The sequence below is a fragment of the Cyprinodon variegatus genome, unplaced genomic scaffold (genome assembly GCF_000732505.1).
Source record: "Cyprinodon variegatus isolate N-32 unplaced genomic scaffold, C_variegatus-1.0 Scaffold1590, whole genome shotgun sequence".
In the NCBI taxonomy this organism is placed as follows: Eukaryota; Metazoa; Chordata; class Actinopteri; order Cyprinodontiformes; family Cyprinodontidae; genus Cyprinodon; species Cyprinodon variegatus.
In genome coordinates this window covers 41,996-56,404 of record NW_015152043.1, presented here as the reverse complement: position 1 = coordinate 56,404, position 14,409 = coordinate 41,996, and the positions used below count along the sequence as shown (strand labels likewise).

The 14,409-nt window shown below is 37.5% G+C and overlaps 1 protein-coding gene across 1 annotated transcript in view; it reads left to right on the top strand.

The window, feature by feature from the left end:
* The window catches only part of celsr3 (cadherin, EGF LAG seven-pass G-type receptor 3), a 92,119-nt gene that overhangs the window by 62,258 nt on the left and 15,452 nt on the right, over positions 1 to 14,409 (top strand). Inside the window, exons 19-25 of the mRNA XM_015403898.1 lie at positions 2,475 to 2,673; positions 4,653 to 4,838; positions 4,925 to 5,111; positions 5,654 to 5,821; positions 7,286 to 7,412; positions 9,874 to 10,080; positions 13,581 to 13,755. Of these exons, the coding sequence (XP_015259384.1) occupies positions 2,475 to 2,673; positions 4,653 to 4,838; positions 4,925 to 5,111; positions 5,654 to 5,821; positions 7,286 to 7,412; positions 9,874 to 10,080; positions 13,581 to 13,755 (1,249 nt within the window). The remainder of the gene's footprint in view (positions 1 to 2,474; positions 2,674 to 4,652; positions 4,839 to 4,924; positions 5,112 to 5,653; positions 5,822 to 7,285; positions 7,413 to 9,873; positions 10,081 to 13,580; positions 13,756 to 14,409) is intronic.

The following is a 14,409-nucleotide window of genomic DNA, read 5'->3' as shown; positions in this document are numbered from 1 at the left end:
AACATTAAATTTGCAGGAGTTTAGAATAGTCCAACGGGAAAATCTGTTGGTTCAGTTTATCAAGTCAGAATGTGGTGAGATCAGGCCATATCACATGATGATTTACTTAAAACAATCCCGGAAATAATTAATTGGAATAATTGAGATTAATAGATTGTTGAAATAATCGTCAACTGATATAGTAATTGATTAATCGTTAACTTGAGTATAGAGACTAAAACATGCCTTTAGCTGATAGAGCAGTAGCTATACCAAAATTGTAAAAATATATATAAATATTTTGCCTTTATGATAAAAAAAAGTTTTTCATCCGTCAATGCCCTCTATCCAGAACTCCTCAGGTGGAAAAGATCAAGTTTGATCTGGTTTAATTCCTTACAAAAATAGGCTTTAAGGAACCTTTTGCGATCTGATTATTAATCGATTCATCTTAGAAATAATCAACAGATTAATCAATTTACTAAATAATAGTTAGTTAGAGCTCTACTTCACTGCTTGTTTGGCTATTAATTTGTCTAAGTTTAGATGATAAAGTTCCTACATCTAGAATTAATTGATTTAAAATGTAAATAAGAGTGAGCAACATGATTCACCAGAAACTCTAAGCTGAGGCTAGAAAAGGAAAAGGGAGTAGTGCACTATGACATCAGTTAACTTGGCGTGGTAGACAGGAAACAGAGAACCAGGGAATCCAAATAGATCTCATAGGAGCTCCAAGCAGAATAATATTTTTTTATGGTCAGAGATCTTAGAACCCTTAATAGTTTGTGCTATAACCATTGTGAGGGGAGTGGAATAGGGATTAGGTTAGACTGTGACAACAAGCAATTTGTTGTCGACCCCTCTTATTTGTAGAAAAGTTTTTTTTGTTAAGGTTAGATAGAATCAGAATTTCTGGCCTGCATGTAGAACCCTATGTGTTTTATCCTTTGTAGGTTAAAATGTCTTACAACAGATATTTGGACATGCAGTTCAGATCTTTAAAGAAGTGATTTGCATTCACAATTCAACAGAAAACATGTGCAAACCATTNACAATTCAACAGAAAACATGTGCAAACCATTTTTTGTGCTTTTTGTCTTCATCAATATACTGATCAGCATCTAATGGCCCAACCATGCAAATTCAGGGGTGGGTGATATGCAAATTTAAACATTTACCACGTGCAAAGGGATATCAAAATCAGAAACTCAAATGCTGCAGCAGCCTTTGGATATTTTTTAGTAATTCTGAGTCAGGTACAAACTGACACGCGAAAATATCTGCGGTCATTGTGGCAGTGAATGAGGCTTTGGTATAATGTTAGAGGATGGAGAGAGATTCTGGGTGCATGTAAACATACTTGGACCATCAGAAATAGCAATAAAGGAAGGAAAAATAGTCGATAGGCTGGCAGAGATTAATGCAGCTAAATGGCAGCAACTGAATCAATTACACCAAATCTAAAAGCAATGACTGAACTTAAATATAGCTTGCAAAGAGACATAGGGATGTAGGCGAGTTGGAGGGAAGTGGGGTCAGGGAGAAGTGTGCATATTATTGCAACAGGGAGGTTTTTCTCCCTTTATTTTCTTAATCATAACCTGTTCTCTGTGCTTTTAGAATATAAATATAGGGAGTATAAAAATTATTTAGAATAAGCTTTAGTTTTTTCAATAACTATCATTTCTACCTCCATCTTAATGGCTTTGAATCTTATCTTACTTTTATGACCACTCATACTGTCTGTAGAGCGTGCCATCTGCTCATTTTAATGGCGCTTAGCCAAACCGGTTTGCAATTCTTTACATTTATGCAGCTAAATTTGTAGATCAAATAAAATGTGCACGAACAATTTAGCACCTCTTGTTTAAAATCATGGGAGATTACGCCCTGAATGTAATATAAAACTAAGACTGCACTGCACTGCTCCAACAGTGAGGGTGTGTTTTTTTTTTCTTCAGCATGGTCAGAGGATGTAGTAGATGGAAATATGGTCTGTGAAAGATACAAGATGTTCCTCAAAGAAACCTGCAGTAGCTGTACAAAGCATTGAGGTTTATGTGAATGGTTTATGTGAGGTTATGTGTTTATGTCAGAGCTATAATGAAATGATTAGCATCAAATCGTATTTATGTCTCTGATTGGCCCATTTAAAGTACAGATCTTAATCCAATGAGGAATCTGCAGCAAGAGTTGAAAATTGTCGACTAATTGATCCTGAGCTGTTTTACAGAAAAGCTTGTAGAGATATTCTAAAGCCAGAGAAGGAGGTGCATGGTGTTGAAAATGTTTAGGTTTTGGGCAAATATTACTTTTTTCTACATTTTTAACCATTTTTCTTTACCATGTCTTCGTCTCTCACACTAAAAACCAATTAAAATGAACCAATGTTTGTGGCTGTAGCAGGACAAAATCAAAACCCAACTGGTATTTGATTGTACCCTCTATTTATTTCTGCATTTTTATATTGTTTATCCCTCTGTTGGTTCCAGAACATCCTGAGAGGTTGCAGCGTGCTGTTGGGTCCCGGTACATCGGGACTTTGGCGGGCCCTTGCTCAGAGTCAGAATCACATTCTCGGTGGTGGTCCAGCTGAATTGACGGAGCTGCTGGAACAGTACTCCAAGAACCTGGCCCAGAACATGAAACTTACCTACCTCAACCCTGTGGCCTTGGTCTCACCCAACATAGGTAAGAAGATGTTAACTCTTACTGGCAGACACACACAGCATCCTTAAAACAAATAAAAATGAATGAGTCAGTTGTGAAATCTCAATCTTAACAGAATTTGATTTGGTTTTCTTATAATTCCTCAAATCTCTGCTGTGAAATCACCCAAAATGACTCAATGTGAAGCGGGAGATGAAGAGCGCTAATGCAAATGACGATGGCACAGCCGGAGTCTTTGGCAGCCGCACAAAACGACTGAATTTCACACTCCCACACAAACATAGCAGCTAATTCTATGAGCACATGCACAAAAACCCTGAGGCGCTGAAGCTCTGGCCAATGCACCATTCAGAATAACAGATGCCAAACGCACACGCACGCTGAGGAACACGAGACATGAATGCAAACATGTTACAGACATACACTAATAGGATCTATTATCACTTAAAACTGGAAAGCAATTGACAAATCAATTTGCAATTAAAGATTCATAGTATAAATCCAGACATTGAATTATGCACATTAAGAATAAAAACACTAATCTGTACCACAGAGCTATAGAGGCTTTTTATTGGTAGCAGCCAGACACAAAAATTCAAACTTTTTCAAGTCTTACCTTCATAAAACACACCTTAGTTATATGTCACTGATTCTTTTCAGTTTTTATTTTTTTTTTCTGAATTGTTATTCTCTTTATTAAATGTTTGTGTCAAGTTAAAACACGTCCAAAATGAATTCAGAGGATCATAAAGTGAAGCCTGAAATAGATATTCAGTAGGTGGGCATAGAAATAAAATGACTTGTGACAGGAGAGGGACCAGTAGACATGTCTGATACTGGATTGCTCTTTCCAACTCACACATATGCAGACATTTTCTGCCCTCTGGCAAATAAGAGAGATAGATACCATGGGAAAAAGATAAAGAGAAAGAAATCCATCTCTTCATACATTATTTCATCTACTAACTTTCTTTTTTTTTTTTTTTGCTATAGGGGCCAACCAACTTAATATTTTTTGAACAATGATGGAAATTAAATCACCTCTCCTTTAGAATTAGTCAAAGAAACAATATTTACACAAAAACAGCTGCTGACATGTTGAAATATCCGGTTTAAAGAACAGTTTGGTTGATTGATCTGAACTGAATGTAGCTTCTCTTTTGTTTGCATTTATTTAATTCCTTCAGTTTACCAGCTGATGGATATACAAAGCATTTTCTTATTATTTTATTTTTTAACAATCCCTTGAAATGAATATGTTAAATTTTTAGTTAGAGCGTAATAGTGAAATACTCCATCAGTCAGATCTGTTCAGAGCTGCTGGGGTTATTTTCTTTTTGACAGATAGCCAATAACAGTTTATTTTTTACAGCCAATGCGTCCTTGATAGCCTGAGATATACGAAGGATACAAATGCAGGGCGTTTCCAGAATGCAGACCGACAGAAAACTATGAGTTTTTGATGGAGAAGCAAACGCTTTGCAGATGCTAAAAAGAGATGCTGAGCTGCAAAAAAGTCTGAATTGTTCTATTCAGATCTGAGATGAAAAAATAAACAAAAGCCTCAGAGAAATAGACAGATGAGAAACGAAAAAGAATTGGCAAAGAAGAAGCTGGAGAAAAAAAAAAGCTATAGACCTGTTTCTACAACTGTTTTTACTACTAAAAACTGATCAGGGGGGTAATATAAATAAAAAGCAGTTTGTATCAAGATGTGTTGTTGTAGAGGAAGACTGCATAGCATTTGTTATGTTTTTCAGTATTATAATGTGATAATGTCAGCTCAAATACTGTAACCTGAAGCCAATCCTTTATATTGACCGTAACCGATGTTCATAGTTCAGTCTCTGTTTACAGCTGTCAGTGACAGTTGAGGAAGTAAATCCATCATGCATACAGTAGAAATATGTTTTTAGTTTACCTGATACTTCATGCCCTGCCTCAGTCCTATATAAAACCAAAACTGTCAGAATATTCAGTTTCATTTGTCGGTCCCTCAGTTATGAACCTGGACCGCGTGGAAAACCACACCCATGTCCGGCGGCGCTTCCCACGTTATCACAACACCTTGTTCCGCGGTCAAGCTGTATGGGACCCTTACACACACGTGATACTACCACCTGCTGCCCTGGTGCCACAACGACAGCAACACAGCAGGAAGGACAAAGAACGTTTAGAGAAAGAACGTAAGTAAAGAAGGACAAATGAAACCACTAGAATTTCAGAGATCGAAAGGCAGGAAAAAATTCTGACTCAGGCTTTTATTTTCCAGCCTCGCCCCCTCAGAGTGCCGCCTCGGCCCCTGCTAGCATTTCAGCCAATCAAACGAAGGAATACACTGCGGCTAGGCGCAGTGCTTTAGTGACTGACCCACCCATCACCATCGTCATCTTGCTGATCTATCGCAGCCTTGGGGCTGCTTTGCCTCCAAAGTACCACGCAGACCGGAGAGGAGTGAGGTGGGATCAATCACTCCAAAACTGATACAATTTTATAACATTTTGATCATTTACTGTGTGAGAAATGACAACGGCTCCAACTATCTCATTTTTTTGTCTTTCATTGGTTTATTTAAAAGGATCCTTTGTTAATCTCCCCACCTTTAATAACATGATTCAATGAAAATCAAGCAAATTTCTGATTTAGAGAAAAATAACTGTAGACTTTTTGAATGCTTTCCTAATAAATGACGGGAATGTTAACCAATGGACATATGAGTCAACTGGCTTAGAGGTTGCTGGAGAAACTGCTTTCGCACTAATTACAGTATTGCCGTACTTGACATCTGTTCTTTTTTTCCAGTCTTCTAATGCCATCTTTTCTCTCCCGTCTGCCGTCTCTCACCTCTCCTCTGGGCCTAATTACATAGAATCGAGCCCTCCAGTTTGCATCAATGAAAATCTTAAATGCAAATCCTGCTTCCTTACTTGTTTGCCACATAAAATAAAACATTAATTTGTCAGTTTAATAAACTAGTGGAAAATGCCGTTCTTTCTCTCAGGCTTCCCAGACACCCGGTTATGAACTCCCCGGTGGTCACCATCTCTGTCTACAACAACCAGACGTTTGTCGGCGGTCACTTGGACCAGCCCATACTCCTGGAGTTTAAACTGCTGGAGACGGCCAATCGCAGCAAGCCTCTTTGTGTGCAGTGGAACCACAGCAGTCCGTGAGTGCTGATCAACACATGCATGAATGATTTCCATGTTGGGACTGGATAGCAAATTAATGCATTAGTGAGCTCATAGGACTGTCTTTGTCATTGCATCTGCATTTTACCACCTTAACATTCTCTGTTGAACTTTTTTGGGGCAGATTTTCCATACTAAAGGCACCTAAAGAAATTTATAAATAATGCAATATAGTCCATTTGTTACACACTGATTTGAAGTATTGCGTACTAATGAGAGCTTGTATCATAATATGACTTATGTTAAAGACAAAAATATAGTATTCTCATACTTTATTTATCCAACTACTTTAGGTGTGATCATACTTCATTCTTCACTTATTTTCTTAACGACAAGATAATGATCAATCTATGCTACTTCCATGTTTGTGTTTATGCATATTTTCTGCTTTTCCTTTCTCAAACTGTATCACCTCCCTATTTCTGTTGTTTGTTATAATGCACACTATATGATAAAAAATTAATTTAAAAAGTTACATAAATAAAGGTTACAAATATTACAATTAAGTAAATCAGTGGTGCTTTCACCAAATTATAGGAATCACTGATATTGAAGATAATATGCTTTTTCAAGATAGGATTTATAATAATTTTCTTATTAAACTAAAAATTTGATTCAAGCAATGACGATTGATTCTGGATTACAGGAGATTTGGTGTAGAGGGTATTTTGCCTAACAAACTCTCACTTTGGATTGGACACATTTGACAGCATTAAGGTCCAATCAAACCTCCAGAATTCTCCTTTTACATTTAGTGTAAGGCCATTACGCCAAAACAGAACTATGGATGGCTATAGTGATAACAATTTGACCCTGAAAATGCCCAAGACTGTATAAGAAGACAGATAGAGCATTTAACAGTGAGGTATCCAAACCCTGACCTTTTTTTATATTTATATCCATAGTGGACAGGTCACCAGTCCATCACAGAAAAAAGAAAAAAAGAAAATGTGCATGTAAACACAAAATCTAGCTTAAAGCAATTAATAGACTAAGCAGTGATATTTTGTGGAAGGAATCTGGGGTACCCTGAGAAAACCCATGCATTAAATAGAACACAAAGCAGAAAGACCCCAGGTTGGGATTTGAACTCTGGACCATCCTAATGCAAAGCAGCAGTGATACCAGCTGCTCCACCATGCACCCCCCTATGATTCGGGCAATATATTAGCATGGTTTTCCAGACTGTTTAAAGAAGCTAGCAAAGTTTAACCACTGCAGACCGGTCATGGCTGAGATTCGTGTAAATGTAAAATAATGATAGCTGAGTATTATAAAGAGTATATTAGAGAATACTTCATTTTCAGTGGATCGAAAGCTGGGCTTCAGTGCTCTCCATAATTTCCTTGGACATTCTAAAAATATCCATCTAGTATTATAAGGAGATCATCCATGTGTTTTTTAAGAACTCTTGTTGCAAATTTGAACTTGTCTTTTTGCAGACATGAGAGCGGCGGCTGCTGGACAGTGAGGGACTGTATAGTGGTGTACAGGAATACTTCTCATGTCCGCTGTCAGTGCCAGAGACTGGGCACCTTCGGGGTGCTGATGGACAGCTCCCATAGAGAGGTGAGACACCTTTACATATTAAAATCAAATTATGTCTTAATGCTCATTTGTATGATAAGTTCTTTCATGATATGGCATGCAGTAAACTTCATTTAGATTAATGTTTAAGTAAAACTGTGCCTGATTTTCTATTTACTTTTCATCTGAACATCTTACTGGGTCATTTCTTGATATGATACTCCGAGGAAAAAAGCAGAATGATGATCACAGGGCAAATCTTAGGGAGATTTCTGAAGCTTAAGGCAAAACATTGAGCTTTTTACCACCCCAGTGATTTGGATAGTTAGACAGCAGGCTGTTGGAATCTCGTGGCTAACTTTCTCCAACTTGAAATTAAACTTTTTATTATTAAGGTTTTTGTCAACTGTATTAATCTGAGGTAAAAATGAACACTGTGTCGTGTTTAAAATTATATCTCATTTTGTAATTTCTGTAAACTAGCAAGCAGTTGACTGCAGACTTTATCTCTGGGTTCACCATGACACACTTATTAGTCTTATAGTTGAGTCTATAGTCCTTTTATTCTCTAACTACCAGCTTTAATACAATCTTCTAAGAAATGTTTGTAATTACAGGAACCACTAAATGAACTAATTTAACTATTAATCACTGTCAATTACATAATTGACATTACATAATCGATATTAAGAAATTCAGGGAAACCTTTTTAAGAAAATAGAATGCTTGTTTATGTGAAGAAATGATGGGGATTTTGTGACATATTAAGACATGAATAGCTTTGTAAAGTAGACTACATGTGCAGTGGGGTGGAGCGTGTCAGTGTATAGTTTGCTACTAAATAAGAAATAATACCTCTTTCCTACTGGCTGAAAAACCAGGTTACACCCGGGAACAATTGGCTTTTAGTGGCAGTGGCTACATCTCACTGATGCGTGTCTACTCGGGTCAAGCGACTTGGCAAGCGACCCACATTAAAATCGCCTCGGCTCTGATCGGCACGCTATTGTAACACCAGACCCGGGTTGACCCTCTAAATTACGTGATACCACTGAGCACAACGTACGGATATGAACAAACCACGCCAGACGCTTTTGATCTAACAAGCCGAAACAACTCTCTTTACATTAAATAAACTTGGAGCAGAACTGTTGAGAGGGATTGGGACAGATAATAGAGCAAAAAAAGCACACTTGCTTCACTCTGGCTTTCTTACATGTTGCTCTCGATTCTCGACTTTCCTGGTTTCTGTCGCACTGGTAACATCATTAAACCAGCATGAAGGTCTCACCAGACAAGCAGCCATGGGGGGATAGAGACCATGCAGCTGCCAGCCAAGGGTTGTTTTTTTGCCAGTGGGAGGGGAGTCAAATGTTGAGTGTAAGCGGGTCAATCTGTGTTTAAAGTAACGCGTTAGTGTGGTATCTTCAGTTGGAAAGAGGCTTTAGAGAGCTGTGAAAAATGTTTTTGCTCCTTACTGTCATATTTATCTTCTTTTTGCTTTTTATCACATCTTTAAATGTTTCAGCTCATTAAAAAAAATTAGGAGGAAAAAGTTTGTATTCAGTGCAAAGACACAAGGCATCATGTCAAGCCTTTCTATAAAATCAATCATAGCTTTAGTGTGTTTTGAAATTGCTATTCAATTGTTTAACTGAAAAAAGACATTCTCGATAAATTAAGAATTTACTTTTAATAAACTTTATTTTCTTATATCCAAGTGTAATTTCACAGAGTATTTAAGTGATTCCAATGCCAGACAGGGGGAATCAAGAAATCAGTTAAATAGAATAGAAGATACAGGGCTATGCACCTTTGAGAAAGGCTTTGGGCTCCTTAATTTCACTGAGAGATACAAACGGATGAAGGCACAGAACTGTGGTAACCCTTCCAGAATTACTCCCACATTACACAGACAGCTCATCCCGGAGGTCCCGCAACAATGCAGAACAATCTAAAGCACTTCAGGCTACCCTTGCCTTAGTTGAAGTGAAAACGACATGCATTGGTGATTCCAAGATAAAAGCTTCTGCTGACTGAAAATAACAGAAAACTCTCCATCACATTTCACTGAAAGTGTCTTTTTTCTTTCAAGAATAACTTTTTTTTAAAGATTTTTTGTGAGGTGTACATTCTGGTCTATATAGAGTTAAACTAACAGCATTTCAGAATAAAAAAAAATAAAAAATAAACAAACATACCAAAACAACCCAGAGGTGGAAGTGTGATGGTATGGGGCTCATTTGCTGCTTCAGAATGAAACCATGAAGTCCACACAGAGTCCTATAGGACAATGCCTGTCCAAAGGCCTAAACAGGGTCAAAGATGTTTTTTATGTCTCTAAAAATCTCCCACTCTGGCTTAGCTGGTGTTCAAATGACACAAAAACCACAATTTATAGAGAGAGATATCTGCAAGTCAGATGAAACTATGTATATGATTATTTATTTTTTCTTCTCCTATTTCACTTTATGTTTCTGTCTTTTCCACTGTGTTTGAGCAGCAGTTAGAGGGGGATCTGGAGACTCTGGCGCTGGTGACTTACTCCTCCTTGTGCGTCTCCATGCTGGCCCTTCTCCTCACTGTCCTGGCGCTGTCTTGCCTCCGTGGCCTAAAGTCCAACACTAGGAGCATCCACTCGAACATAGCGGCGGCCATGTTTTTGTCAGAGCTGGTGTACCTGCTCGGGGTCAATCAGACCGAACAACAGGTGATGATGACTTTGGTTTCGTTTTTAACCTTATTTTCCAATGATGTCCAACAACTTCTTTTGTTACTCAACCGTCATGTTGGAGAAATTTACATTTACACTACAATTCCATACTAATTATATATGATTGATAGTATATAATGTATAGAAATATATACTTATATAAACAGACAAAGCTTTAATTTCTGTCTTTTTATCCAAATTTTTATCTAAACTGATTATTGCTAATCTCTTTCAGTCTCATTTAATGTTTGATCCTAATCTGTTATGAGTTGAATCATGTTTGTTTCTGTACGTGTTCTCCCTGACTTCCTATATATTTTTTTCTTCTTTGTTTCTTTTTCCCTTTTGTTTCTCCTAACCCCTGCGTCTCTGTCTGTTACGTAACACGTGTTCCCGTGTTGGAGTGTGTTCTAAGAGCAGTGAATCTTGCAGAGAGGGAAGTTCAAATATGTGCTCGCTCAGCGTGAAATCCAATTAATTAAGCTGTATCCCACCACACTGTGGACTGTAAGCTTCTTACAGAGCGAGTGGTACCTCCTAGCTGAAAAATATGTTCTCTAACTCATGAACATTACGCTCTGGAAAGCGTGTCAGTGCTCGCAGCTGTCCTGTGTATTCATTTTTATGAGTTTGTGCATATTTCTGTGTTTCTTTGGGGGAGGGGGAGTCGTTTGTGTGTGGGAGTGTGAAATTCATCGTCTGGCTGTATTGCAGCCAACTTTGCTCTCTATTTTTTTTCTTTTTACGTCATCCTTGGCTTTCAGTAAGAATTTGCACTTGGCTTCTCTTGCTTTAAAATGTCGGATTTTTCCATTCTGCTTTCTTTAACCCAAACATATATAAGGCTCAGCTATAGGAGGCTAGAAAGGTTTAGAAGCACACAGTTAAATCCAGTCAAATCTGAGGGATGCTAAAGTCTCTCTTTCAAATTTATTTCTGAATCCTGATTGGTTTGTCATGGATAATCTATCACAAATCAGTTTTCAGTCAATTTGAGAAGATCAAGGTGAATAATTTGTCATCTACCCTCAATTAAGGTAATCACCTTGGATGATCGATATATCTTATATCTTTTGCTAGTTCGGGTAATAATATTGTTAGAAAAATGTAAATATCATAATTTTAATGTATTGAGTTACAGGCATTTGGCCTGTATCAAGAGTTGGCTTGCAGGAACGTTGGGTTGTTTCAACTTCAAACTGGGAGAACAAATGGTTCTCCCAGATAGTGAAATTTCGTGCCTTATCCAGCTGTGTGGTTGTAGGTTACAGATCACCACTCGCAATAAAACTGCACAACTCTTTGTACTGTATGTTGTAAACTTGTGACCCCTCCTGACAATTCTTTGAAGTCCAATAATAAAGTCAGAAGAGAGCGATGTCTCGGCAGAGTTGAGCCCAGTCATTCAGTGAGTGTCATTCTCCCTCTGGTTCCACTCTCCTCTCCTGCAGAAAAGTAACATGTGTGCTATGTTGGTTTCTTTCTAGGACAGGGTTATGATCATTAACCCTTGTTTCATAGATGGGATTAAATTATCATTTTCAATACATTTGTGTAAAAAAAAACCTATCGAGTTTCTGGCAACCTTTTTATCCGTTTTCACCTAACATCAGAACACATGAAAATTACAAGCATAAAATTTTTACCAAAATGAACAGGTTAGAAATCGTAAGAATCCACAATTCAACTACCAACTTCATTTTATGGCCACAGTGAGCACCAAAGCACAATTAATGCAGATATAGCAGCATGTGAAAATGTAAATATTAAAAAGAGTTACGACAACGTACCTTTGATGGCATCCAGAAGCCATTTTATAAATCCAATCTTCAATTGTTTATACTCATTTCGTCTACAGATTAAAAATTATCCAGCCTATTCATATTAAAAACATTTCATGATGAGAAAATCGCCACATCACATCCGATTTTTTTAAACGCTTTGGGCACTTACAGTCTCTTTTACTGGGCAAATTAGAAAAATGTTATAAAAACCTATGTTTGTCCAACAATATAGCGTGCGCTGCCTATTATAAAACATTTTTGAACAGAGCGCACAAAAATAGGCACTGATTTTTAAAAATTTGAAGAATGTCTCAGAACTCCTCTAAAAATAATTTTCTTATCCGATAACTGGAATTGGATCAAAACACACACATTATAGTAATGTTCTTAATATCTTGGAAATTTTATGTTTTTTTTTTTTGTTTTTCTAACTCTAATACACTTTTGCAAAAATGTAGAATATGGGCTAAAGTTTTCTTCTTAAAAACACTTTGTGCATAACTATCCAATTTAGCCTTTCTCATTTTAATTTTGATAGTAATTGATATGAACTGCTTGGTCAGGCTATCTGTTGAGGTAGCCCTCTTCTAACCAGATTATTCTATACATATAAAGAATATACCTTATTATACTTAAGGCAAGACAGCATCACTGCTTCTTTAGGTTTTCCTCCATAACTCTCAATGTTTTCTGCAAATTGAAGAATATTTTTAACAGTCAAATCAATCCTTTTTGTAAATCAGAGAAAAGTATAAGAACTCTCTTTTGGCCAGCTTACAGGCATGGAGGAGCAGCAGGGAAGCGACGCTACATGGGGATGTGTTTTATACACCAGAGGGAATTTCTGTCCTCTTCTTAAAAAGACTTTCACTGGGATGGTATGACAAAAAAAAAAAATAAAAAATGGAAACAGTCAGTGTTTAAAACTGTGTCTAATCTTAGGAAACACTAATTGGTCAAAAGTTGAAATGGCTCAGATGAGACCAGTTTATTAAACAGAGCATTTAGTCGACCCTCAGGATTTTGGCAGAACGAGGAAGTCAAAGTAGATCCTAATCCAAAGCAGGATTTACTGCTTAAGATTTAAAGTTGCAGCAATTATATTTTTAAGTGTACATGCAAGGCTTCAAATAAAAAGTTTATTTGTTTTTCTTTTTTTTCCTTAGAGTCTCCATGTTTAAAAATACCTAAATTGAGCACTGTTGTTTTGGTTATCTTCCTGGTTTTAGCACCACGGTCCCCTCAGAGGATTAATGCCTTTTTCAGTGCTGTGATTCTGAGCAGGACAGCTTTATCTCTCCAAACAAACAAGACAGACAAAAAAAAAGAGTTTAAATAAATGAGTTCCAACATTTTTCCATGCAGTACGACAGTAATTTCTAACAGTTTAAATGCTTGTTTTCTGCATTATTTATATGTAAATTCAGCAGAACGTCCTCAAGAAACATTTCTTCACTTTAAGAGTTTATTGTGAGGTTTTTATTTGTTTGTGTGATTTGTATTCTAAGTTATGCTAGAGGTGATTGCAATTCACAAAAAATTGCACCACTTTACAGTAAAGAAATGGAGCTTTAACTGCTCTCCTTTTATTTTATTTTCTCTTTGCTGTTATTTCTATCCTTCTTTTTGCACATCCATGTGCATCCCGTCATATTAAATTCTTCTTTCTTTCCCCAAGTTTTTAATTTCTTTCTCTCTCTCTGTTCCTTCCAGTTCTTGTGCACCGTTGTCGCCATCCTCCTGCATTACTTCTTCATGTCTACATTTGCTTGGATGTTCGTAGAGGGTCTTCATATCTACCGAATGCAGACCGAGCAGCGCAACATCAACTATGGAGCCATGAGGTTCTATTATGCCATCGGCTGGGGCGTGCCTGCCATCATCACAGGTAACACGGAAACACATCTCCGTGGATACGCAGTCAGGCCTCGTCTTAGCTATGCATCCATGGCAAAACACTGCCTCACGCAGGATCAGCACAGTCACATCCGTCATGTTGGTTCAGAGCGAGCATGGCTGTGCAGATAAGCTTTGCTATTGACACTTGTATTAAAAAAGTTTCAGTGGCATTTTAATATGGAGATAGTAAAGCCAAGATTCACAAGCAAGCAATTACTGTCATGAGACATGTAATACCTGCCAGCTTTACTTCTTTCTTCTTCCTACACACACACCAACACACACACCCAGCTTCAATCCAGAGCCATCACATGCTGTCAGCTCTCCTCTATCGGCCTCCGTCTCTATTGCTGTCAGGCCTGCAAGCGCCTGCCTCAAGAACGGATCAGTCTCCCTCTACCTTACACAAACTCAGCGACACACAACGCACCATTTTTTGCCTTAGGCATAAAAGGTGTGCTCGTCTGTCTGCCCTCATTTAGGCTTTTCCTGTCTCTTATAGTTTTGCAATTCCATTTCAAATATACATTAGCATGAATGTCAGAGCCTTGGCATTGATCTCTACAGCAAGGCTACAACCAAACTACTAAATACTTTTCAAAGCAGCTACATGTAACAAAATCAATATATATATATATATATA